At 40.1% G+C, this 26,657-nt stretch overlaps 1 protein-coding gene across 6 annotated transcripts in view; it reads left to right on the top strand.

Moving 5' to 3' along the window:
- The window catches only part of cntn3a.1 (contactin 3a, tandem duplicate 1), a 111,302-nt gene that overhangs the window by 53,942 nt on the left and 30,703 nt on the right, over window positions 1-26,657 (top strand). For 3 of the 6 annotated variants that reach the window (XM_021616086.3, XM_021616085.3, XM_021616089.3), the window contains 6 exons: window positions 7,147-7,350; window positions 7,615-7,717; window positions 9,261-9,445; window positions 13,029-13,168; window positions 16,885-17,041; window positions 20,685-20,835. In XM_021616086.3, the coding sequence (XP_021471761.1) occupies window positions 7,147-7,350; window positions 7,615-7,717; window positions 9,261-9,445; window positions 13,029-13,168; window positions 16,885-17,041; window positions 20,685-20,835 (940 nt within the window). The remainder of the gene's footprint in view (window positions 1-7,146; window positions 7,351-7,614; window positions 7,718-9,260; window positions 9,446-13,028; window positions 13,169-16,884; window positions 17,042-20,684; window positions 20,836-26,657) is intronic. The other 3 variants (XM_090184558.1, XM_021616087.3, XM_090184557.1) reach the window with 1 other exon arrangement.

The raw sequence follows: 26,657 nt of genomic DNA, 5'->3' as shown, positions 1-26,657 counted from the left end.
TGTTTGTGACCAAATTGTTCCTACATGCTTTAAGACACTATCTGACGTCACCTTCCATGATAACCCCAAGAGAAGACAGATCAGAACAACAGTTTAGTTTCAGGAAATCCAGACAAGAATATGACAAATTACTACATTCCCAATTTCTTAATAACATTATCTCTACGACAAATGTCAAAGAGCATAACAACATACTGTTATTGTTGAAACCATTTTCAAAATTAGTTCATACACTCATATTTGACTGGCGACCTCTCAGAAGAGTTACCAGATCAGGAAGTTAGCTCCCTAACCCATTGGGTAATCCCACACTCCAGTAGACCCAATCTGGTGAAATGTATATTGAAACAAAGAGAGAAATGACATCAGCAATACACAAATCACAATCCATTTGGAGTAACTGTCATCCCTTATTAACATATATTTTTCCTTCTATATGCAGACTGAACAAAATACATTTGTATATTTACCCAAAGACCAGGGCCCCAGGGAACTGGTCATTTTCCCTTCAAACACATGATTCACATCGTGATTCAAAAACAACATGTTAAATAAAATAAAAACGAATTCGAATAACCAATCAACTTAGAATTACAACTCTTGATAACTCAAATAATAGTCTCTCATAAAGTAATGGTAAAGTAGAATATAGACTGGTGTTTGTCATTCATTTTATAATTAAATCCCACCTGTTTCAATCATTTCTAGTGAGATTGATCAGGCCTCACCAGTAAGTCAGGATACAGGGCATTCGACACCATTAAATATTTCCTTCCCCTTTTCTTTCCCTGTCCTTCAGAGACCCTTTAAAACATTTCAATCCTTCTGCATACCCAATGTAAAACCAAATTTGAAAGACCCCACTAAATAAATCCCATGGTATCAACACCACTAATGCATATTCATAACCGGTAAATTGTGTGTGTGTGTGGTAAACCATGCAGTAGGTCAAAAACACACATGAACAGGCCTTACTTATCTGGGAACTCAGTTTATGGCCTAAACTTTTATACTTAAAACTGCCGAGTATCACTAACTGCTCTCCCTAATACCACAGTCTCCGTGAGCATTCCAACGAGATAAAGAAACCCCCTCTTCTGGAAAAGAAAGTGTACATTTCGTTAGCTTTCACTATGCTACATTTTAATCGGCAATCCACAAGTATTAATTATAAACCAAACATGATAATGGTACATCCACTGTCCATACTCCAATCATTAAACGTGTGTTTTAATCCACAACATTGTTTATGTATCCTTTATTTAGCATGTACTACCCTTAGACACAGTGACTTTATCTCGCCACTGAGTCCAACGATGTACTGGTCTCTTTTCCCCCTTGATTCTCCATAACCGATGTTAATGAACTAAAAAATGTAAAGTTACATTTAGGTTTAGTAACCCCTTTGCTAATTCCTTGTTACCCCTCCACCTGTTTGCCCATTCTAGAAATCTATTTCATAATAAAACCACATAAAAGGTCTCATGAGATCAAAAAAATTCTTCAACCCAACACTTTTTCCTGTGGCAAATTTAGCCAATTTCTCATCATTAAGGAATCCGCAATATTTGATCCTTGGCCTCTATTAAAAAGTTGTGTAAGACATGTTCTCATACGTCTTCCTTTCACTAGTGCCTACACTACCTTATTTCTGGTGCCAGCTCCTGTTTCACTGATTTCGGAATCTTTAGTTTGACTGAAAATTGTGGAGAACCCTGCTTGCAGCTCCAACTATTAGGTTCTAATTATCAGAGTAAGAACTCGACGGACACTATGAAAGCTTAAACCAAGTTTATTTGCCCATTGGGTCAATTCAGCTGCATCAGACAGACATTTTTCACACAAGCACTGATATTTAACCTCTTCTCCCAGGCTGAGTCTCCTCCTACCATCTGAACAGCCAATGCATCGCTGTTGCTAGACAGAACCTCTACCCCAAAGTGCTCACTCCTCCCCAACTCAAGGCTGTCATGTTGAATGGTACCATACTGTCTCTTCTCCTCCCAGAGGATCCCTCCCATAGGATCCCTGATGGCTAACAATAACATATCCTGACATAATGTAAACATTATACATTACCCTCTCTTCCTCAGTGACATGAAGTATATTTCATATTCTCAGAACCCAACAATACTCTTTCAAAATGCTGATGTTTATGTAGGTATGGATCCACAAATTATTGTGGGAATACATATCACTGAATTACAGAAATATTGGAACAAAGTTGTCTAATGAAGGTAAACAAATTGTTGCTTACTGGAAAATATTCTTTCAAACATACACAGTGACGATCTACAGCACTATTATGGTTATTAGCAGGTACAGTACAATAGACTTGCCTAGAAGGAGGGTAGGGGGAGAATTCTATCGTCAAATGTATTTCTTAGTTAGGTTGGCTGTATCACACCCGGCCGTGATTGGTTGCAATTTCAGTTTAATACACCAGTAAAGACAATTAATAATACAACAAAAATTATTATTATTATGTATCACATCTGACCGTGATTGGGAGTCCCATAGGGAAGCGCACAATTGGCCCAGCGTTTCTCCCTCTAAAAACAGAAATGAATGTTTTGGCCTTTACAAATATTATTTTGGCCTTTATTCAGATTACAATCTCTCACCTTTGTTTTTTTGAAAACTAAATAATCTCCAAAATATTGTTATATATTATCAAGTTGATGGCACTGTCATATAGCGGCACCTACAAAAAGCATGGAGGCATGGATTTGGATAAAAATAAGTACCAACATTCCTTTTGATTGTCTTTAATAAATAAATGTTTTGGTTATCCTGACCTGGACACCATGTACAGTATTATAATAGCCAATTATGGGCTATTAGCAGGACAATATACCTTTACCAACACCTCTCTGTATTTTGATACTTTGTGGATGGGGCCTCCCCAGTGGCACAGCTGGGTGCTTTTGGTTTTAATTTAGAATCCTCCAATCCTCTATGTAATTATTGGCGGAGAGTCACGTCATATTTTTCGATATACGGTAGGCCTACCGTAGGCGACATGAGTCTTACTAGTGAGTAATGTGCTGTTAAAAGTGGTGTAGGTCTCATTTATTTAAAGAGCATATTGAAGTTAGAAGAAATAGTCTAGAACTATTTTAGCACCATTTCGCGCTGCTCTGAGACAAGCATGGGCACTGGTCTTGATAAATCAATGAGATTTTTATTTTGAGTAAATTTCTCTTTGGGTATTGGTTAGACTACAATTAGGGTGTCAAAATTTTATGCTCTTAGTGTAGCCTTTATTCAACTAGGCAAGTCAGTTAAGAGCAAATTCTAATTTACAAGGATGGCCTACTCCTTCCTCCCCATCAGGGAATTGAACCCCAGTCTCTCACATGACACAGGGATTCTTTAGCTAAGTAGCCTACTGTCACATTGTACAGCGCAATATTTTCTATTCCATCCTAACGGAACCCCAATGGGTTTTTAATTTTTAGAAACATAATATACCATAATATTGATCAAATTAATTAAGCAAAGTTTCTTAAAATCAGTCACATATACTATGTTCTCACAAAAATCTCTAGTACAGCCACTATTGAAGGCTATCAAATGCTTCTCAAAGATGGTAGTCAAACTAGCACTGACTAGCATTAATGGTACCAGTGGTTCACACTCAAATGACGAACACGGTAGATTGATATTGTTTGTTAAACATCACAGCATATTTGAAAGATGTATGGTGCATAGACATCCGAAGAGGTAGGTGGGAGGGGCTGAGGGTTGGGATGTGGAATTAGAGACAAGTGGGAGTGGAGGTGCTGGGTGGGGGATAGAATGAAGGTCAAAGATAAAAGTATAAAAAATAAAGTCAAAATAAAACATCAAAAAGTATGTTTGAATGACACTGAAGGGCAGTGTTTTTACAGCTAATGCCTGTTTGCTTGAGGCTGATACCTCAAACAAAAGTAGGGTGTGTGGTTGGTTGGGTTGGTCGGTCGGTCATGGTAGATTGGTAGGTATGTAATGCGAACGTCTAGCAACCGAAAGATTGTGAGTTTGAATCTCATCATGGTCAATTTGAGCTAATTAGCAGCTTTTCAACTACTTACTACTTATGAGCTACTTTGCAACTAGTTAGCATGTTAGCTAAAACTCCCCCTAACCTTAACCCTTCCCCTAATGCTAACCATAACACTTTTAGCTAAACCTTGCCCTAACCTTAAGCCTTTAACCTAACTCATAAACGTTACCCTAACCTTAACCAAAATACGTAACAGTTTGTTTTGAAAATTCGTAACATATTCTACGTTTTTCAAATTTGTCAAATATAATACGAATTGTAATTCGTAACATATCCTACGAAATAGATGATGGACATCCACAAATTAATACATACCATATGAAATGTAACATAAATGGAGTGTCTTGGATTTACATCGAGAATAATACTAAATGCTGATATGAAACGTAACATATCATACTATGAGACCAGGTTATGGCCAAAGGCTGTGCAACCAAGTACAAGCAGTACCTGCAGTTATATATTTATCCACCCACTAACCATTCAAAGGAAATTGAAGCCGCTTTTCATAATATATCAGCTAAATGGAACCACAAAGGAATACCTGTCAATCCATGTCAGTCAACGGCACATTACTGACCAACCACAGAAGTTCTGGAGTGACTCAGCATACTGCTCCTGCTTCCTGTTTCTGGGATCATTACTCAACTTTAACCAATCAATTAGTAACCTTTTTGTTCCTCTTATTCCTGTTTGTCACCCCCTCGCATGTTTTGGATGATGTTGTTTCAAAAACAAACATAAAAAATGCATAGACTTGTCAGGATGAACACTGAATGTATTATTAATAGGTGAAGAAGATCTTTCGCCTGTGTCTCCGCAGCAGATGTACATGTATCAAACCAATAAGTATTTGATGCTACAAGTCATGTATACCAAGGTGATGCTCAAAGGGGGCCCTCTACTACACATGTGTATTTATCTATTCCCCACAAGCAGTGTAATACGTACCTACAGTAGCTACATATCTACATTAAATGCGTAGGCCTACTGTAATAGTATTGGGATGCAATCATAAGCATTACATAAAAAGTTTATCAATACTAATGTGCTTATGTCAACAATTGTAGGTACAGAATACATGGTGTGTAATATAAACAATGCAATTGTTTATTGATGAATGTCTATGCAATAATTACATACTTTAACTTTGACCATACTTACACACCACTCTCAGAATAATAGTCAAGCAATCACTACAATGGAACTCATCCCTGTACATCATAGGAGGCTGCTGAGGGGAGGACGGCTCATAATAATGTCTGGAACGGAGCAAATGTAATGGCATCAAACACATGGAAACTATGTGTTTGATGTATTTGATACCCTCCACTCATTCATTTAATGAGAGCACAACTCATTTCACAAGTATTCCCAATACTACACTGCAGAGTCATCTATTTAACAGGCTTTACCAACAGGAATGATTGCTTTTGGGACAGGGAAACAACTTAGTCCAGAACAAACTATCCTGAGGGGTATACTATGATACTAGCTAGATCTACACAGGACTCAAAAAGCACGTGGAACTGCAGCCCTTCAGGACCTTCTATGAAGAACATTGACTCAGTGGAGGATCCTCAGAGGAAGGCGAGGACCATACTACTCAGTGAATTTCATACAAATAAAAACAGTGAAACATTTAAAAAGTTATCATTTTTAGATAAAACTGTACTAAAAATATTCTCATGTCACCAAATAACTGATTAAAACACAATGTTTTGTAATGATAACAGCACTCTGTAGGGAAGCACCATGGTGTAGCCAGAGGGCATCTATTTTCTGTACTCCTCTGGGTACAGTGACTTCAATGCAAAACCTAGGAAGCTCATGGTTCTCACAGTATAACTGCTAAATGGATTTCTGTACTACTACTGTGTGATTGTACACATGGATTGGATTGGGGTTTACTAAGGCGTTAGTTTTATTAGCTATGTTGACTATGATGTTAGCTAATATGGTGACAACATTGTAGGCTGTGTGTAACGGTTATGGTATGAAGGTTTGGCTTGGAGAGGTTTTTTCGCCTGGTCACAGACAGCTGTTGTTTTGTGCACTGAAGTCCTCAAGCGAAGGGAAACTGTGAGAAAAGGAGAGTGCGTAGATGTGAGGATGCTGTTTGTATGGCTGCTATGAAAGTGAATTGTGTGTGCGGATGATCAGGGGTGTATTCATTCCGCCAATTCTGTTGCAAAACTTTTCTTAAACAGAAGCAAATGACATTAAACAGGGATTGATCTACCCAAATTTGTTTTGCCACAGTTTGGACAAATGATTACACCGTAGATCAGCTTGATGCACGCAAGAGTGTTCAAAGCAGTATTGAATATGTAATTGTCTGTCACCTTGATTACTCCAATGTGTTTCTCTACCTGTGCACCTACGTTATAAACTTTCATTTATAGGCTAGGTTGTAGCATCCACATGATGGGTATAGGGAAATTCAAATAGCTATTGATGTTACTGTACATTGAGCTGGGTGAGTGCAATATGAATGACAGCCAGTCATCCAAAATGCTGTAATAGAAATAAGACCATGTTCATTAAAAAAACATCCTCCCTAATCTTAAACGGCACTGACCGCCACTGGTTTAGCTGTAATGGAAAGTTTGTATCCAGTATACAGTATATGACTGTGATATGTGGTTGTTTCACCTAGCTATCTTAAGATGAATGCACTTACTGTAATTCTCTCTGGATAAGAGCATCTGCTAAATGACTAAAATGTCAAATGTAAATGTTTTACATACAGATCTCATATTACTCTATTGAGTTATTATTTAAATGTGTTATTAATATTTATGTCACAAATGTATCATTTGTAAATGTCTTTATACATTTTTTAGATGTGGTACATTTGACTGTGCAAAACCTAGCAGTACTACTTATATATCTGAGAGTGAGGCAGATGTACAGCATTTTGCAGCAAAAAAAAATCATCAAGTGATTGATTTTAAACTAATTCAACACCATGCCATGATTAGATAGTGAAAAAACCCAGAACAACAATAGCTAATTTACCAACGTATCTGAAAATGGTTACATAGCGTTTTGGAATGAAACTCTTCATATATTTATACTCCCCCTTCTTCCCACAGAGCTCACCTTCACCTGGATCTTTAATGAGTACCCATCCTTTGTGATGCAAGACACTCGTCGCTTTGTATCTCAAAAGACGGGTAACCTGTACATTGCCATGGTGGAGCCATCAGACGTGGGCAATTACACCTGTGTGGTGACCAACACAGTCACCAAAAGTAGCATTCAAGGCCCCCCCACCCCTTTAGTGCTACGTGTTGATGGTAGGGCTCTCAAAGTGTACCACTGGTGAACATTACACATGCTGTATCATCAAACGATTTCCAAACAGTAACATCATACTTTATTACATTACTGTGTTCTTCAGTGAAGAGGTTTGTAAATAAATAACATAAGCGAACAAACCGCAAACAAACACACTATTCAATATTGCAGCTCACCCACCTGAACTGGAATGCCTATTTTTTGAATGATTTGTTAATTAAATGTGTATTATGTATGTTACCTGTTTATTGCTACTCTTTTAGGTGTAATGGGTGAATACGAGCCAAAGATTGAAATCCAGCTTCCCGACGTCATACCTGTGGCCAAGAGTTCCACTGTCAAACTGGAGTGTTTTGCACTGGGAAAGTAGGTCCTAATCTGTATCACACTAGAATAACAGAGTTAAGATCATAATGTAAACTCACTCCACAGTAGGGCTGGGTCGATAAACTGAAAATTACAGACTTCCTCTTATCAAAACAATTTAGTTTACATCGGTTATTTTCAGTGATTAGGCTACACGGTGTTTCTGCAGATTTTTTGGTTTCTGAACAGTAGTGTTCATTAACCTTTTTGACATAGCCTACCAAAAGATCAAAAGGCCTATGCTAGCAATTGTGGCTTGATGCCCTATTACTTGTTAGCTTGCAAAGTAAAGAGTTTATATTCTTGATCGGTAGACCATTTTTGGAGCTGCATATTTATTAATGGAAATCCTCTCTCTACAATTTGACGATTGCGCTGCATACTGTTCAGCAATCCGCTACCTCACTTGACAGTTTTTCAAGTCATCAGTCTCGAGTCTTGAGGCTCCAAGTCAAGTCTTAAGTTATTTTATTTTCTATCAAGATGAGTCTCAAGTCCAACAAATTTGCGACTTGAGTAGTCTATGTTATGTGGCTCGAGTCCACACCTCTGCCTATAAGCCTACCAATGAGACGTTTTTGTAGGAAATGACATTTACCGTTAGATCAATTACATGGCTATCTAGCAAGAATATCATATTTAGAGTTAGCAATTTAGCTAATGTGTTTTTAGTTCCCACTTCCTCAGGTGGTGAATTATATAGCATATAGGCTATATAGGCCATAGGTTATAGAAGATCTAGTCAAATTCATCTCTAAATAGCCCAAATGAAATCTGATTATTCTGGATACTATTTTGGAATGTTGCATATAAAAATATCGATCATGGATTCCCTGAACATGTTAAATGAAATAGCTAACTTCTTGCCTTACTACTTAATGACACTGGAAAAAGTTAGTCTAGAGCACTGCCACTAATGAAAAGTAACTGTGCATAAAAAAAACACATGTATTTTTATTGAACTAAATGGGCCAATTTATCATGATACTATTTTTTGTCCATATCGCCCTGCTCTATTCCAAAGCTTTAAATGTCTCCACTTGTGCTGCGGAATTGCTAGGTTTTTGATGGCACAACTTGCTAGTACGTTGTCAAGTGGGCAGTTGTGTGTTTGTGAGGCGGAGGTCACTGGTTTGAGCCATTGTACGGACAGTGTACCCAGATGGGGAGGAAGCTATACTGCTAAGCAGACATGCTGTGCTCCATCACACTAGTCACAAAACAAAATCAACCAGATGTTAAGCCTTGAGCACACTGTGTGATATGATTTATAGAGCAGTGTTTATTTAATTAACAAGACAGCATTGGACAGGGAAGAGTTCATTTGCTGGCTGGTTTCTCCTCTCAAAGACCGGCCCCTTCTTCCTCAATTTGCTGTAATATCATCAAATCACATTCCAAATGATCCTTCCAGCCAATTAACTATTTTAAGTCCAACGCCGACTGGCCATTGAAATAAACACATGTACAAAAACAGATACATTCACTTGAAAAGGGCTATTCAGGTTTTTACACCGTATTCTCTATTATTGTGTGTAACTAGCCCAGTTCCAACCATTAGCTGGAGAAGAGTGGATGGGGTAGCAGTTGGACGAAAGGTGGACGTGAACAAGGTCAGCGGAGTGCTCGAGATCCCCTACTTCCAGCAGGAAGATGCAGGCCTGTACGAATGTGTTGCTGAAAACTCCAAAGGGAGGAACTCGGTTAAAGGAAAGCTCTCTTTCTATGGTGGGTAAGAGTCACTCTGGGTTTTGTGTAGAGTTATGAAGAAAATAAACTATGGAGTCATATTACACAACTTAATTTCCCTTCTCTTTCAGGAACCATCTTTTCATAAGAGGTATTTTTATGAAAATTCTGATGCAGCAAGGTTGAGTTCCCACTTTCTCAGAGATTTGTAAAATATTAGACTCCGATCCTCTTACCTCCTACTGTTGTAGATCATGAGGTAGCAAATAGCATCCACAGTGTGATGTTGCACAATTGTTCCAGTCATATTAGAGTACATATCTGTAAAGAATTCACTGAAAAAAGTCATTCATTATCAGTGTTATGTAAAATAGCTTGATGAAAAAAGTTTGCAAATAGTTTTTGGTAAAATGTCTTCCCCTATTATATTTGTTGTGAATCTGTAGCGGACATGAGTCCGTCATGATCACATGATGAGGTAGCCCCGCCTGCAAACTTCAAAACCAGTGTCTGCCCTTGGCCTGAGAGGGAATTTCCTCTTGGTCTAATGGTCTAAGATGTTGGTTGCTTCTGTGGGAGACCTGGGTGCATATCCTGCATGTTACAAATGTTCAACACTTTTTTTCTTTACTGGCTGTATAACTGCATCATATAGTGGAATGGGGTTGTAAATTAAGGTTTTATCATATTTCATTCTTGACAAGCTGTGCCAGAGGCTAAACAGAGGCTGTAGTGAGTCCTTAGAGATTTATGTATCCCTTCAGGGCCAGGTGATTTTTCAGTACTCAGACTGGACTTATGGCCCATTTACTGAGAAAGCTTTTAATGGCCACTCTGAAGGTTTTACAGTATTTCTGCCTATTATTTTATTGTTTATGCATTAGTGGAGGATCCCCACAAGGCTTTACAGAGGGGTGGGCTATAAAATCATGAATTACCAATTTGTATTCAAAAGGAGATGTCTTTAATATGATAATACATTTTCCAGTACCAGTGGGTAGATAGAAACATATTGTACTTTGACCAAAACCTGACGTGGTCTTGATACTTTCTCCATCTCTGAGTGGTGCATTGTGGAGGCTTGTTTGTCCTTGTAAGCTTTTAGTCTGTTTTTTCTCCCAGCTACACTGACTGGCCTCTTGCCAGGTGATAAAAATCTCCTTTTGAACTCCCATAGACAGGAGCTTGTGGGGCATCCATCAACTGTATAGAGGAATAAGATAATCAATATGGGGGATCTGGACTTGAAGCACAACATCCCCTGCTGCTGGCGCAGGAACAATATGGGGCCCTCTCTTTCAATTTCGCTCTTAATTGCCCTTCAAAGTTCCATTAAGTGTATTAAATAAAATCCTGTTTCACAGGTTGGATGACATATGAATAGGCCTGCTTTTGGATATAATTGACTTAAAAAGTACCCTCACAGTTGTGTCTCCTTTCCATTACCTACTCTTTGGTGGTCTCATTTGTAATTCTTGGAGGTTGTCATTTTGTATTTTCTTCATACAGTAATTCATTTTCAATTCACCAATGGTTGGGACTTGGATTCTTCCCAGTACATTCATCATACCGTAGACATTTGTAAAATAAATTCAGTTGAGGAAAGGTTGTTTTTAAATAATGGAATTAAAGCCCTATTTCTTTCAAAAAGCTGCAAAACAGTTCTTCATCCTTATAGGGTTGTCAAACATTCACTTTGAACTATGAATTCAGCAAACCTATGTTAGAGGAGATAAGAAATACAAAGATAAATCATCAACATAAAACACCCCAAGTCCTTCCTGGCAACTAAGTCCAGATCTAAGTGATTGATTGAGTGCTATTGTAAGTTTTTGGACACATCTCTGAAGAGTATAGTCTCCTCCAGAGAAGTGCTTCAAAAGGTCTCACTACAATAAGCATATTGGACAGGTGTAAAAGTGTTGGAGGTATTCCTTATTCACATGACATTTTTCATTTACATTTTTTACAGTCAGTGCAATCAACTAAGGTAGGTAAGACAACCACATAGGCATTGCGAGTAAAAACGTTCTTCAATAAAAACTTATACAGTATCAGCAAAGCCAGTGCTAGTAAGAAGATAGAAATGCAAGTGTTAGTGCAAGAAAGATGAGTACAACATGACAATATGACAGCTATCATGATTCAACACAATATACTGTATATCAATCACTCAGGAGTATGTACAGAACACTCTTCCAATAATAGATGAAACTTAGTAGCTCATACAAATTTAACCCATGTAGACATGGTACTTGTCGTTGTCTGTTTTCTCAGGTTTATCACAGGATACTAACAGTATGTTAGCTACTAAATAACACAACAGAAACTTAGTTTACAAACTTGCTTGCATGCACACACAAACGCACAAAAACACACACCGAATAGGTGTCCTTGACCCCTTGGCCAGCATACAGTATTTATGTGTTAACTCAAAGGCCATGAATCTGCCCCTATCCTTGTGGAAGATACAACCTGGTTTCAGGGCTTTGTATGATTTGGTACGTATGATTTATTCTCTTCATTTATATGTTACGTTACGTTAGGTCACATTATGAATGGAATAGCGGTCATACAATATCATACGATTTAAATAACGTATAGTATCATATGTCTTTCCCGGTCGTAAAATAGCATATGAATTGTATGAAGTAACACATTACTTTTTGGAGGACATATAGTCTTATACATCTTTCTCTGAGACAAGGTTGCTTGTTGCGTCATAACAACAAAGGACAATTACAAAGGACTTTTACAGGGAGAATTTATGGTAAGGTGAAATAAAGACAAAGGTTAGGATCATTTACATTAAATGTTTAGGAAACTAAAACGAAAAAGGTTAGAAAAATGTACTTGAAAGGTTAGGAGAATTAAGTTAAGGTTAGGAAAAGAGTTTGGGGAAGGGTTAGCTAAAATGCTGCAGTTGTCACTGACATGACTCAAACACGCAACCTTTGAATTGCTAGACGGTTGCGGTGTAGGCCCACCCATCCTCCCCGACAAACCTCACTACTTACAGTACATTTATGTCTAAAGTAACTAAAGTCTAGAGACCATTAGTACATATCATATGTCTTGGAGGTGCACAACAATATGTATAGTATGCTTCGTATGGCTTTGAGGCCAGGCTGGAAGATAAGGCAGTAGTAATTTATGTGACACAAGAACCACCATTTTAAATGCACCACCATTTTACAATAGATTTTAATTTCAAATTAGAAAATGGGGGCATCCTATTGTGTCATTAATGCTGCTGCCTTAGACTCACATCCACTTCACTTAGCAGTAATTCACAATAATGTGTCGAGTCAATATGAACTAACCTAAGCCAATCACCAATCCGTAAACTTTTCATTAAAAATTGTTGTGACAAGAGAGCTGTGTATGGGCTCTGCTATAGAACCTCTTATTGCTGTTTGTTTTTTTGCTTCTTTTGGGGTCAGATTTGGGTTAATGGGAAGTTGATTAATGAATTGCTTGGTTGGTTGCTTTATTAATTAACTAATTGCCTGCTTGGTTGATTAATTGATTTATGTTCACAACTGTAACCCATTTTCAATATTAAACCACCATCCAGAATCCCGGCAATGTTAATTCATTGAGTATACTGTGGACCTTGCAGCTCCCCCTCACCTGATCGAGGAGCCTCAGGATGCTCAGAAGCCAATCGATGACACCCTGGTGTGGGAGTGCAAGGCCAGTGCCAAGCCGAAGTCCTCGTACCGATGGCTGAAAAACGGCGAGCCTCTGGACACAATGGAGGTGAGTGTTTTCCTGTGAGAGTTGGAGGGAAGCCAGTCTCACTTCTTTAACAAAAATTGTTTTATTGCAGTACAGGTTTTTGTGATAAACTATCACTAGGTGATACTGCAATACCACAATGTGACCTAACTTTTTAAAAAAACCATTGAATTAGAATGCAAGCAGCTAGTTGCACCTATGGTGTGCATTATAGAGCATTTTGCAAACCTCATAAGGCATTATAAATGTGCTTTTAATGCATTATGAAGAGGGTATTCATAAGAGGTGTTACCCAATTACTCAAATTACTAGAACGGACAAAGCCTATCAGACTTATTCATTGTAATACTATAGTATAAGAACCTGGGACATGACCAATGTAAATCAAAGTGTTTACTCATACATAATGCAAAATGTTTCATCCAAATTCTTGACCATATTGTTGCTTTGTGAGAAAGGACATTGCTATTATAGTGAGCAATGACATGACTGGGTGGGTGGAAGAACAAAGCATAGTCATTCTATTTGTAAGAGCTTGCAGAATCTTAGCATCCAATTGAAAAAGGCCCACATGTCTGTGTAGCAGGGTGAGTTTGTTTTGCGAATGAGCCAAAGTGATGCAATTTTCTGCTTGCGTCAAACACTGAGCCCGCAGTAATCTGTTTTTCAATCTCTCCTATCTGCTCTTTCAAGTTTTTACCATTAAGCCACTTCTCCCCAGGGAAAGGAAACGAGAAGCCTTATCACACTGAGTAGATTTCACATTCATGCATTTGGCTTAGTTTGTTATTGTGATAAATCCCGTGAATCACAGACACGTATAATGTCAGTGTTGGAATTGCGTAATAAACCTTCCACTGTGTTAAACAGGAAATGTGTTAAACACTTCTTTTTTTTACAAGTGAACAGGTGTCCATTTAGTTGATTTAAGAATCAAGTTACGTTGATGTTGAAGTAGACTTGGTTTGGTATCTCAAAGGTGGTCAGCATTCTCAAATGTGCAATTGAGAGGGTCTTTCGAAGGTCAAGTGTTGGTCACCACATATCCCGGACCACATAAAACACTTGTTAGTATACCGGTGTACCTCAGCGTTTATTGACTTTCAAATCACATATTCTATTCCAAATATCGGTCGGCGGAGGAAAGGTAACACACTTTTCATACATGTGGCTGTGTTAATGAGCTGGGGTGTTACCATTTTCTAAATGCCACCGTCAACCGTGGCAGCATTTAATCAATTTCCCAAACTCAAAGGTCAGCGGTGTAGTGGGAGAGGAGAGGAAAGGGAAAAGGCTACACGGACACTCGTGATCTGCAAAACGATGTTTCATTTCAGAGTTAGCTCAAATTGGGTTAGGGTTAAGGGTTTGGTTAAGGTTAGGGTTAAGGGTTTGGTTAAGGTTAGGGTTAAGGGTTTGGTTAAGGTTAGGGTTAAGGTAAGGCTCAGTTTCAGAATTTGGTTAGTCATTTTACAGGTCAGGAGTGTCTTTATAGCCTCTTCTGGAGGAAAGGAAGGGGAAAGGTACCATTTGTTATTCCTCATTACAATGGATCTGTCCGGCCCAGTCTTTTTGCTCCGACTGTTCCTAATGTTGGCTAGACGCCAAGGGAAGTAGATGGCGTTGAGTAGGGCTGTAACTTAAAATGTCACCTTGTGAAACGAGGACCTTCTCATACACATATTTCCCCACTCAACACCTAGCCCTGGACAAATTAATGAGTGCATCTCGAGGTGTTCCAATTTTTACAAATGCCCTCTAAAGTCACAAACATGACTTTGGAATCATTGCTGTTTTTTTTGTGTCTGCTCACCTAGCAGTGCCAGTGATGGGATTGTTAAATCCATTTCATACGACATGAGGTGCTCAAATGGCCTTTCAACTATCATCGTAAAATACTGCTAAAATCAGAGAATCGTCAAGCTTAATTAATGATGCCCATAAAGCAGACGTATGCCTCCATTTATTTTCTCTGGTAAGAGCTAGAATCCAGGCAGAAACTCATCTAACAATGTTCAAGTGGACAATGCTGGGCACCGAATGGAACAGTGAGGCTCAACCCCTACACACACACACACACACACACACTGGTAGAGATACAGAGACTCACGCTTTGTGCCATCCCAAGTGCTGCATGCACAGCCCCCTCTCGCAGCCTCTAACACTGAGTCAGCCACTCGCCCATCGCATGACTGAGACTCATAAGGGCCCCTCAGCAGGGTCACTCACTGATGGTAAGGGACAGCTCTGTATTTTCAAGAAGCAGAGCAGTAATGCTTTCAGACAACAGACAGAGTGCAGGATGGTCCCTCCGGAACTGCTCTCTCAATGACATTAAAAGACTGGCTGCACTCAATAGAGAAGATCAAGGGCAAGAACAATGAGTGTAGCTCGACTAAATTGACACGACTATAAAAGGGGCGTAGGAAGCAGTGGCAATTCTCATAAAGGTCAAAGAGAGAATAGAGGAGGAAAGAAGCGGATGTCATCCACATTCTGTTTGTGTTTGTGCGTGCGTGCTTGTGTGTGTGTGTGTGTGTGTGTGTGTGTGTGTGTGTGTGTGTGTGTGTGTGTTTCTGTACTTGCATTCACGCGTGCGTCTTATCAACTCAATATTATTTTTGATCCTGCATAACAAACAGCTCTTCTGAATAAGACGGTCATCCCAGATTTAGCAAGTCTATTATGTTCCTGATTAATTCCACAGGGACTGTTCATTTAAACTATCATTTGATGAGGTTTCAGGAACATTTTTAGCAGAGGGGGTTAGAATAATCCCCTATGGGCCTATTAGGACCCCAGAAAATTAGCAGTATTTTAATTACCACCCCCCCTGACGAGGAGAAATGGTGGCTACAGCTGAAATTAGATCAGGTCTTCCAACGGAATACACCAGTTTCCATGGAATATTATTTCAAGTGTCCACACACAGCCCTTATTTTGTGCCCATAAACTGCTTATAATTTGCTGTTTCATAAATCATCAGTCGTTATTTTATTTTATTTTAAGTCGTGAGGTAACACTTAATTTGGTTCAGCCCTTCATCAAAGGGCCTCAAACCAAATGTTACCAAACCTAAAGTATACAGTATAGAGAAGCAATAAATATAAATGATACTTTGCAAGCACAGTGTGTGGGAGCATCTTTCATTTGAACACCAAACCTTAAAATGTCACCAAGTATTTGTATTTATTAATGATCCCCAAGAGCAGCTGCTTTTCCTGGTGTCCAGCAACATTAAGGCAGTTATATACAATGTAAAATATTACATTACATTTCATACATTTTTTCACAACACATTAAGTGTGTGCCCTCAGGCCAATACTCTACTATCACATATCTACAATACAAACTCCATGTGTACGTACGGTATATGTGTTTAGAGTGCGTGTGCTAGCGGTTGTGTGCGTGTGTGTGTGTGTCTGTACCTGTGTGTGTGTGTCCCATCACGCTGTTCCATAAGGTGTATTTCTATCTGTTTTTTAAATTCTGATTCTACTGTTATCTGATGTGGAATAGAGTTCCATGTAGTCATGACTCTATGTAGTACTGTGTGCCTCCCATAGTCTGTTCTTGACTTGGAGTTTGTGAAGAGACCTTTGGTGGCATGTCTTGTCGGGTATACATGGGTGTCTGTGTGTTAGTATCCTGCCGTACATTGTTTTTCTGTCAGTAGTTTGAATCTGAAGGCATCCTGTGAGTACTATGAGTACAATAGCTCTCTCTCTGACTTTCAGATGGAAAACCGGGTGTCTCTTTTTCAGGACAGAGTGCAAGTGAACAACGGAGTCCTGACCATCAGCAGCTTGAAGCTGGCCGACATTGGGATGTACCAGTGTGTTGCAGAGAATAAACATGGTCGGGTCTTCACCAACACTGAACTCCGAGTTATAGGTAAGATTCAGCATGCCATTATCATCATCATTGTTGTCATTGTCATCGTCATTCAGCTGATAACTAGCTCTCTTCAGTAGCTATGGTCACTAGCAAGGTTTGCAAATGAATAGTGTTGAAGCCACTTAAGGCCATACTGCACGCTATACAGTGTCAGGTTCTTATTTTTCAGAGTAAATAGCTCACGGACACTAGAGAAGCTTTAACCAAGTTGAATATTTCCCAAAGGTTCTGTACAGCTGTATTCAGACAGTAAAACATTTCTCACCATCACAGTTATATACATCCTACTTTAGGACACTCCTCCTTCTCTCTCCAATCCTTACATCTTATTGTTCAACAGAAAGAAGGTAACCAGATACCAAACCCTGATTACTCCCTTAAGGGGAACTGACCTCACCTCCTGACCTCAACCCCTCCTTCCCTTAGTCCATAGATGCCCATCTGTCTCCCCTATCTCAACTGTTGCTCTGCTCCCGTCCCCCAACACATTCCAACACATTCCACAGCTATCTGTCTTTCTACGGAGGCCCAGTCTCTTTCTCATTTGATTCTATACTTCTTTCCTATCATTTATTTAATATCTCAATGTTCAAAATGTCGAATCCAACAACATGTATCCTCCCATAGTCTAAATCTTGGAGGAAACCACAGGGTCGATTCAATCCTTAACGTGGAAGATCTGTGTTGTAGTGTGGTTGACATTTAGGGCTGGAGTCAACCAGTTCTGCCTTAACCTGCGATAACCAACAATTGCATAGAAGTTTCATTGTTTTTATTTAGGCGATGTTGGAGGTGTAACTGCGTTGGAGCTGTCAAATTCGCAAGCGGCTCCCGTTGTTATACCTATCGTGAACATTGGCAGATGTGCCGAGTCGCATTCGTAATAATCCCATGCAGCCTTGTTTACAAGTTTGAACACTGGAATGTGTGTTGTAATCTATACCTCAATTAGGCTGATATACTGTATATCCTTATTTTGTTTTACTGGTTTTAATTTTGAGTGTCATTATTTTTATGTAACCTACACTTTCTCGTTCTGAACATCTAACACGGGTGTGATTTAAGGACTGGTGTGGTTTCATGACAATGATGACAAGAGCAGCTGCTCAGCAATTCAACTCCTCCAACGCCGTTACTATACACCTCTGACTTTGTCTAAACAAAAACAATGAGACTGCTATACAGTTGTTGGTTATAGCAGGTTAGAGCTGGAACTAATTTAATCTAGGCCTAATTTCCGATTAAGCCGACATTTCCGATTAAGCCGACATATGCAGCGTTTACCGTGGATGCAATCTCCGCAAACGCAAACATTGCCTTTAAATGTCAATTGCGCTACAACTCAGATATTCCGTGTTATGGATTGAATCAAGCCCCAAGACTTTTAAGGCAGCCTTTCTTAAATATGGGTCTTGACCCAAAGTGTCTTGCGGACATGTCTGAGTTTTTAGGTCTCAGCTTACTGTTAGTTAGAATAATAGAAAACACAAGGCAATTATGAAATGTTGTACTTCAGCAGTTTTTCTCTTGTTATGTCAGTTACGCAATTAGCCATGTCTTTTTTCTTTTACCCCTTTTTCATGGTATCCAATTGTTGTAGTAGCTACTATCTTGTCTCATTGCTACAACTCCCGTACGGGCTCAGGAGAGACGAAGGTTGAATGTCATGCGTCCTCCGATACACAACCCAACCAGCCGTACTGCTTCTTAACACAGCGCGCATCCAACCCGGAAGCCAGCCGCACCAATGTGTCGGAGGCACCTGGCAACCTTGGCTAGCGCACTGCGCCCGGCTCGCCACAGGAGTCGCTGGTGCGCGATGAGACAAGGAGATCCCTACCGACCAATCCCTCCCTAACCCGGACGACGCTAGGCCAATTGTGCGTCGCCCCACGGACCTCCCGGTCACGGCCGGTTACGACAGAGCCTGGGCGCGAACCCAGGGACTCTGAGTCCCTGCAATTAGCCATGTCAGCTAACAATGTTTAGACTGGTAAGTTAGTCTATTAGTCTAGCCAGCTATGTAATCTTGTAGTAATCATGACTGAATACCAGCCAGGCACGCAGGGCACGTGCATGTTAGTCCCTGTCACTAAGATATCATATTAACATGGCATGAGTCATGGCAAAATGTGTAGAATTGCAGGAAATTAGCTTTAAAATGGTAAAGATTTCTCTCCACCACATGGCAAAATGTGCAGAATTGTAGGAAACGTATATTTTTTTTATTCTCTCTGCCATCAAGACGGGGGTCCCCTTGTAATCTTGTAGTAATCATGGCCGAATACCAACCAGGCACGCATTTTTTCTCACACATTTCTCATTTGGATCCCAGGCTGAAGAAGTTTCAGAACCCCTATTTTAAGGCATGAGAGTGAAATTACTTGTTCCTCATTAGAGCAACTAATGTCATGGTGGTGTAGAGAATGAGAGCATAATTATTCCGAAAGCTAAAAGACCTTGGACAAATTGAATGAAAATATCTGTTGGTCTGTAGATATTAACCCTTTACACTCTACCCGTATACGGGTTGAAAATAGCAGATTTGGGCACTGATGAGCGCCTAAATCGAAACACATTGGCTGTACAGTAACATGCTATAAATGACATCAGAGCTCAGGCTGTCCGCTTCACTGCGCTTAACGGGTTTTGACTGACAGGCGTTCTGAACTTGAGCACCGCATGTGAGAATAAGTTGCCCCCATCCTTCCCGTTAATTGGGCAAATGTTTTGTTGACTGAGTGAGGGAAATTAAGAGGACTTTATGTATTTTGAAAGATGAGACATTGAGGACCTACCCCATATTTTCCAGGGATATTCTTATCATGTTCTGAATGTAATCCAGAGTATTTTCAGATTTCGCTAGCAACAAATGTGGCAAAAAGTACAGTACATTTTAAATTCACATAAAATCAACCGTGTAATGTTTGTATTCTGTCTTGTCTCAGGTAAAAACTGTTGTGTCCTCAACTTTGGTTGAATAATTTTCCCATAACCTCCAAACTGTTCCCTTTCAATTACTACCATGCTTATGCATATGCTTTTCATATTTCTTCTGTAAGAAACATTTCAGTTTAGCCATATAGGCGAAGGGTTAAAGGGAGGAAGTGACATTTTTTTGTATTTTTGTCTTAAACACCGTGGCAGGAAATAATTGCAAAGCGCATTGCACAGGTTCTCAGCGCTGTCATCGTCGCTCGGCAGCGTGTTGGCTTTGAAGAGCGCTCTGCTGAGTCGATATGCATACAAAACAGATCCAGACGTCGGAGTGTTAGTAATTAAAGCCTAAAGGAGTGGCTACAAAGCCTCCCCTCGTTTTACATCTTTTCTTTTTTGTCAAAGCCCCACGGCTGAATGCTTGATGTATTACACCCCAGCAAGGAAAACTGCAAGGCGTTCTAAAACTATGAAGCATCTTTCTTAAATGAACGCCCTCTCCAAGTGTGTGTGTGTGTGTGTTTGTGCGCGTGTGTGCGTGTGTGGTGTCTATGGAGGACGTGTGGTTAGCTGACCTACCTAATAGATATGGTGACCTATATGTTCTGAGGGATGCTCTCTCTTGATTTCTCTCTCTTCTTTCAATCCCTCTATTTTAGCCAATTGATATATGTCTCTCCATCTCTTAATATCTCTCTCGTAGCTGTAGCCCCAGATTTCTCCCAGAACATGCTGAAGCCTCAGACCCTGGCCAGGCAGGGGGGTGATGTGCTGATTGAGTGCAGGCCTAAGATGTCTCCACATGGGATGATCTCCTGGAGGAAGGGGAAAGAAGCACTCCGAGAGAGCCACAGGTATGGTGGAAAGCTGGGACATTCACAAACCTGGATTCAAATTGTACTTAATACAAATATTTTTTAGCATTTACTTCAGCCTGTCTGGAGTGCCAGATGGGTGTTGTTTGTGATTTTGGGACTATTTCATTGGCTCCATCGCACTAAACAGAATCAGTCAAGCATGCTAAAGTATTTTAAAGGTTTAAAATACTATTTGAACCCATGTCTGATGCCCGTACTTTGTGAGAAATGCAGTGTGATATGTAAAGGAGATGTTGACACTTTATCGTTATTTTACAGGATGCTTTGTATCAGGTAAATTAAATACATTGTAATAATGATTCCCCAGTGGCAAACTATGGTCCCTCATCTTGTGTCAGGGCAAGCTTTGATGTTTCCTCCTTGATGGACCACTTGCAATACAACTACCAATTTAGCGGTTACTCAATTAGTGCCAGTTAACCATCTGGGACCAGGGACCAGTAAACAACATCACACAGACCGACACAGGCCCACAGACTGGAGATTGAGAAACACGGACATAGTAGCTCTTAGGGATGCATACAAACACTTCTAAGTACAAAGCCATTTGTTACCTCACAGTTAACAATGTTGAATTACTTTCAATGATTTAACATGAGATTGGGGTCCTGTAGAATTACTGATATATTTTCTCATCTTCTTCCATTTCCCCTTCTCCACTACTCTACTACGCCGTCTTGGGCTTTTTGTGGAACTGTGTTCAAGTGTTTACTTAAGGTAATTGGGACTTTCTAGTCTTTGGCAGACAAATCGATCCTCTGATCCATCAGCTCATTACCACTGGGTTGGTCAAGTGAGAGGATTGTTAAATCTGAATGTATGAGCCAGGAATTGAGACACCGGGGTAGTGGATGAAATCTCAAGAAACGATGATCAATCATCGGTGGACCTACAACTTTAGCTAGACATCCCCTTTGTGGTATAATGGAACTGGCTAACAACCTAATTCCATTACTGTAGATCTGGGTGTAATACCTCCGGCACGAGCAACAAGGGAAAAGGCAGTGCCAATTGGTCAAATTAATGTTGTATGAATTTTGCAAAAATTATCTGAATTGTAGTATTTGGGATCTACATCGGTTTATATTAGTTACTGTGCTGTTACTAAGCAGTAATGCATTACGGCAGTGTTACGTTACTACACCTAATAGGAAATGCACATGCGCACTGGGGTGCCGCGAACTGTAGAGCACGAGGGATTTTGACTAAACGAAAACTAACTGTACTCCCGTCTCCTGCCTGGTCATTTCTCCACAACACAAATATTACAGTGGCGACGAGGTGATTAAACTACATAAACGGACATTGCTTGAAGGGAAGAATGTTGATTCAATGTAGTGGTGATGTCTTAGTTTTTATTGATCTTTGGCCTTTTTCATTGATAGGTGCTATAAATGTGTCATGGTCCAGCGTGGTCATGCCCAAACATTTTTTAATATGAGGACTCATTCACACCACAGGGGGCTGCTGAGGGGAGGACGGCTCATAATAATGTCCCGGAACAGCTCTAATGGAATAGCATTAAACACCTGGAAAACATGTGTTTTGACGTATTTGATACCATTCCACTGATTCTGCTCCAGTCATTACCACAAGCCTGTTCTCCCCAAACCAACCTCCTGTGATTCACACATGCACCCACATGTACACACCGTAATTCAGTAAGTACAACATTGGCCTTGGGCAGAATTCCTACAATATATGAAATCTGGTCACTAATTATGTGTGCGCCGGGATGAGAACGGAATACTGTTCACCTTACATATTTGACTGTTTATTCAGATACACCGATTAGAATAGAGAGCGACAGGGACAGGCGAGAGAGGAATGAACGGTCAGAAGAGGTTTATCTGGGAATCAAATCCCCAGGGGTCGTATGTGGTCGTGACCTCCGGCATGAGATGAGAGAACATTGAAAAGAATCACACAGTAACAATCTATCCTCCCTAGCAGTATATATATATAATTCTATCCACCAGACATAATTCTCTAAGTCTGCTATAGATTGACTTCAATGTAGCCTGGTAGCAGATCAGTTTGTTCTGTAGACAGCTCATCTGTCATGCTCGTTGTCATACCAAGAAAAGAAGATATGGCAAAACAACAAATAACCGAGGATTTGGCTAAAGCACATCATCCATTTTTTACAATGCTAATGTCAACATTACCTTGTGCTATGATCTTCACTTCTGGTTGACCTACTGTATAGCTTTAATTGTTGTAGCCAATAATCATACATTTAGCTTTTTAGGCAATTCATTTATTTTTCTGTTATGAAAACCACTATAGAAATTACACATTATTGCTATTGTTATTATTATCTTCACATTCCCTGCAATAGCATCTTCGTTTTCACAGAGTAATGCCAAACGGGAGACATTACAACATGGGCACATCTGCCGGTGCATGTGAAGAATCAGCAGAGGTCTGCATTTCTTATTTGATCCGGGATTAATTGTATTAACTGCCTCAGCAGCTTTTGTGCTGCATCTCCTGGATATCCATCCTAAGGCCTGGAAGTCTCACCTCCCTCTGCCAACATTATTGGGAAGCACCAGAGGTGATGTACCAGGTGGAGCCAGGCTACTTTGAAGAAATAGCTGGGTTGATACATCTCGCTCAGGAACAAGAATGAGGTGCTGTGGTTTGAACTGGCTTCTAGCAGTAATATCGTTCCAAAGGTTGAGTGTGAGGTGTGTCAAAATTGCACTCGTATTTTGCTATGGTAATGCTTCAGTAATGCTCCTAAAAATTAATTTGGTCAACATGTATTTATTTCTGTACAGGTATATTCCTGGTGTGAGCAATTTTAACCTGCTCACGGATCAAATCAACGACACCTAAGAAATATTTGATTTAGCAAGGAAATATCCTAGAGTAGAGATGTGTATAGAAAAAGTAGTTGGCTAGGGTTATGGCTGCATCTTTCACAAACCAATTCCCCCTGTTTGTCTCTTAAGGATTCTTCTCCACTTTATCTAGATAGGACTGCACCGCTGTTATTGCAGGAGTGCTACACTACTAATCTATCTCACTGTCCTAATAACACAGATACTTCTTTCTAATCTTTGTGGTATTATTATGTGTAGATGCTCTGGGCCAGAGGAGAGCAAATGTACCAAGAACAAGTTTGGGCTGTGATTGTTTAATCAAGTCATGCAGCGTTGGCACTGCGCATCACAGGCACGTCTTAAACAAGATTTGTGTGTGTACTTATGCTGGGGCTATGACATTAACCGTAATGGCTTACAAGTTATTTATTTTCAATGCTGACCAAACGGAAAGGACAAAACTCATAAAATAGCTTTATAAAATTGCCATTGGAATTAGACCTCTTTGTTATGTTAAACAGCACACATTGTTGCTTAAACAAAAAGATGATCCATCTGTTAGCCTCTCAACCAAACAGACCACAATAAGTTCCTAAAGAGTCTCTAAAAATGAGGAAGAGAGTGTAATGTTTGTATCTCCATGAGGAGATGAAAACCCTACAATGTTGATGTTTCATACATACCCACATATCAGCACAACAAAAGTATTGTACAATGGTTTTCTCTTTCCAATGCTTTTTGAGCTTTGTGTAAAATCAAATCAAATAAAATGTTATTTGTCACATACACATGGTTAGCAGATGTTAATGCGATTGTAGCGAAATGCTTGTGCTTCTAGTTCCGATAATGCAGTAATAACCAACAAGTAATCTAGCTAACAATTCCAAAACTACTACCTTATAGACACAAGTGTAAGGGGATAAGAATATGTACATAAAGATATATGAATGAGTGATGGTACAGAGCGGCATAGGCAAGATACAGTAGATGGTATTGAGTGCAGTATATACATATGAGATGAGTATGTAAACAAAGTGGCATAGTTAAAGTGGCTAGTGATACATGTATTACATAAAGATGCAGTAGATGATATAGAGTACAGTATATACATATACATATGAGATGAATAATGTAGGGTATGTAACATTATATTAGGTAGCATTGTTTAAAGTGGCTAGTGATATATTTTACATCATTTCCCATCAATTCCCATTATTAAAGTGGATGTAGTTGAGTCAGTGTGTTGGCAGCAGCCACTCAATGTTAGTGGTGGCTGTTTAACAGTCTGATGGCCTTGAGATAGAAGCTGTTTTTGTGGGCGGAGCAGTTGCCGTACCAGGCGGTGATACAGCCCGACAGGATGCTCTCGATTGTGCATCTGTAGAAGTTTGTGAGTGCTTTAGGTGACAAGCCAAATTTCTTCAGCCTCCAGAGGTTGAAGAGGCGCTGCTGCGCCTTCTTCACGATGCTGTCTGTGTGGGTGGACCAATTCCGTTTGTCTGTGATGTGTACTCCAAGGAACTTAACTACTGTTCCATCGATGTGGATAGGGGGGTGTTCCCTCTGCTGTTTCCTGAAGTCCACAATCATCTCCTTAGTTTTGTTGACGTTGAGTGTGAGGTTATTTTCCTGACACCACACTCCGAGGGCCCTCACTTCCTCCCTGTAGGCCGTCTCGTCGTTGTTGGTAATCAAGCCTACCACTGTTGTGTCGTCCGCAAACTTGATGATTGAGTTGGAGGCGTGCGTGGCCACGCAGTCGTGGGTGAACAGGGAGTACAGGAGAGGGCTCAGAACGCACCCTTGTGGGGCCCCAGTGTTGAGGATCAGCGGGATGGAAATGTTGTTGCCTACCCTCACCACCTGGGGGTGGCCCGTCAGGAAGTCCAGTACCCAGTTGCACAGGGCGGGGTCGAGACCCAGGGTCTTGAGCTTGATGACGAGCTTGGAGGGCACTATGGTGTTAAATGCCGAGCTGTAGTCGATGAACAGCATTCTCACATAGGTGTTCCTCTTGTCCAGATGGGTTAGGGCAGTGTGCAGTGTGGTTGAGATTGCATCGTCTGTGGAACTATTTGGGTGGTAAGCAAATTGGAGTGGGTCTAGGGTGTCAGGTAGGGTGGAGGTGATATGGTCCTTGACTAGTGTCTCAAAGCACTTCATGATGACGGAAGTGAGTGCTACGGGGCGGTAGTCGTTTAGCTCAGTTACCTTAGCTTTCTTGGGAACAGGAACATTGGTGGCCCTCTTGAAGCATGTGGGAACAACAGACTGGGATAGGGATTGATTGAATATGTCCGTAAACACACCAGCCAGCTGGTCTGCGCATGCTCTGAGGGCGCGGCGGGGGATGCCGGCTGGGCCTGCAGCCTTTCAAGGGTTGACACGTTTAAATGTTTTCCTCACGTCGGCTGCAGTGAAGGAGAGTCCGCATGTTTTAGTTGCGGGCCATGTCAGTGGCACTGTATTGTCCTCAAAGCGGGCAAAAAAGTTATTTAGTCTGCCTGGGAGCAAGACATCCTGGTCCGTGACTGGGCTGGTTTTCTTTTTGTAATCCGTGATTGACTGCCACATTATTTGATTTATTTCATGTAGCTGATAGCCTAGGTCCTACATAGTGCTCTGGAGTGTGGTATCACCTTTAGTTTCAGCCAATTATGAATATAAACCCTGGATGGCTGATGCTACAGTGTGTATTTGCCAATGAGAGGCTTTGAAGCCACCTCCGCCATATTGGTGGTACTCAGAAGGAGCAGTCCTCCATAAGAATGAATGGAATTGTACAGTATTTCAATTAAATGTTTGAATACAAAACTAGATATATTTGAGTATTTATTTGTTGTAGTAGGGACTGTAACGTTAGTACTCTCACAAAATTCTACTTTAAGGGACAGTGTTTTTTTATTTAAAAAATTATGTTCAATTCCCATAATTCATTTTAAAGAATGCATTAAGGTGTATATAATA

This window comes from Oncorhynchus mykiss, chromosome 9 (genome assembly GCF_057628025.1).
Source record: "Oncorhynchus mykiss isolate SJ-2025 chromosome 9, ASM5762802v1, whole genome shotgun sequence".
Taxonomy (NCBI): Eukaryota; Metazoa; Chordata; class Actinopteri; order Salmoniformes; family Salmonidae; genus Oncorhynchus; species Oncorhynchus mykiss.
The sequence above is the reverse complement of the archived record's forward strand: the minus strand, read 5'-3'. Positions and strand labels throughout refer to the sequence as shown.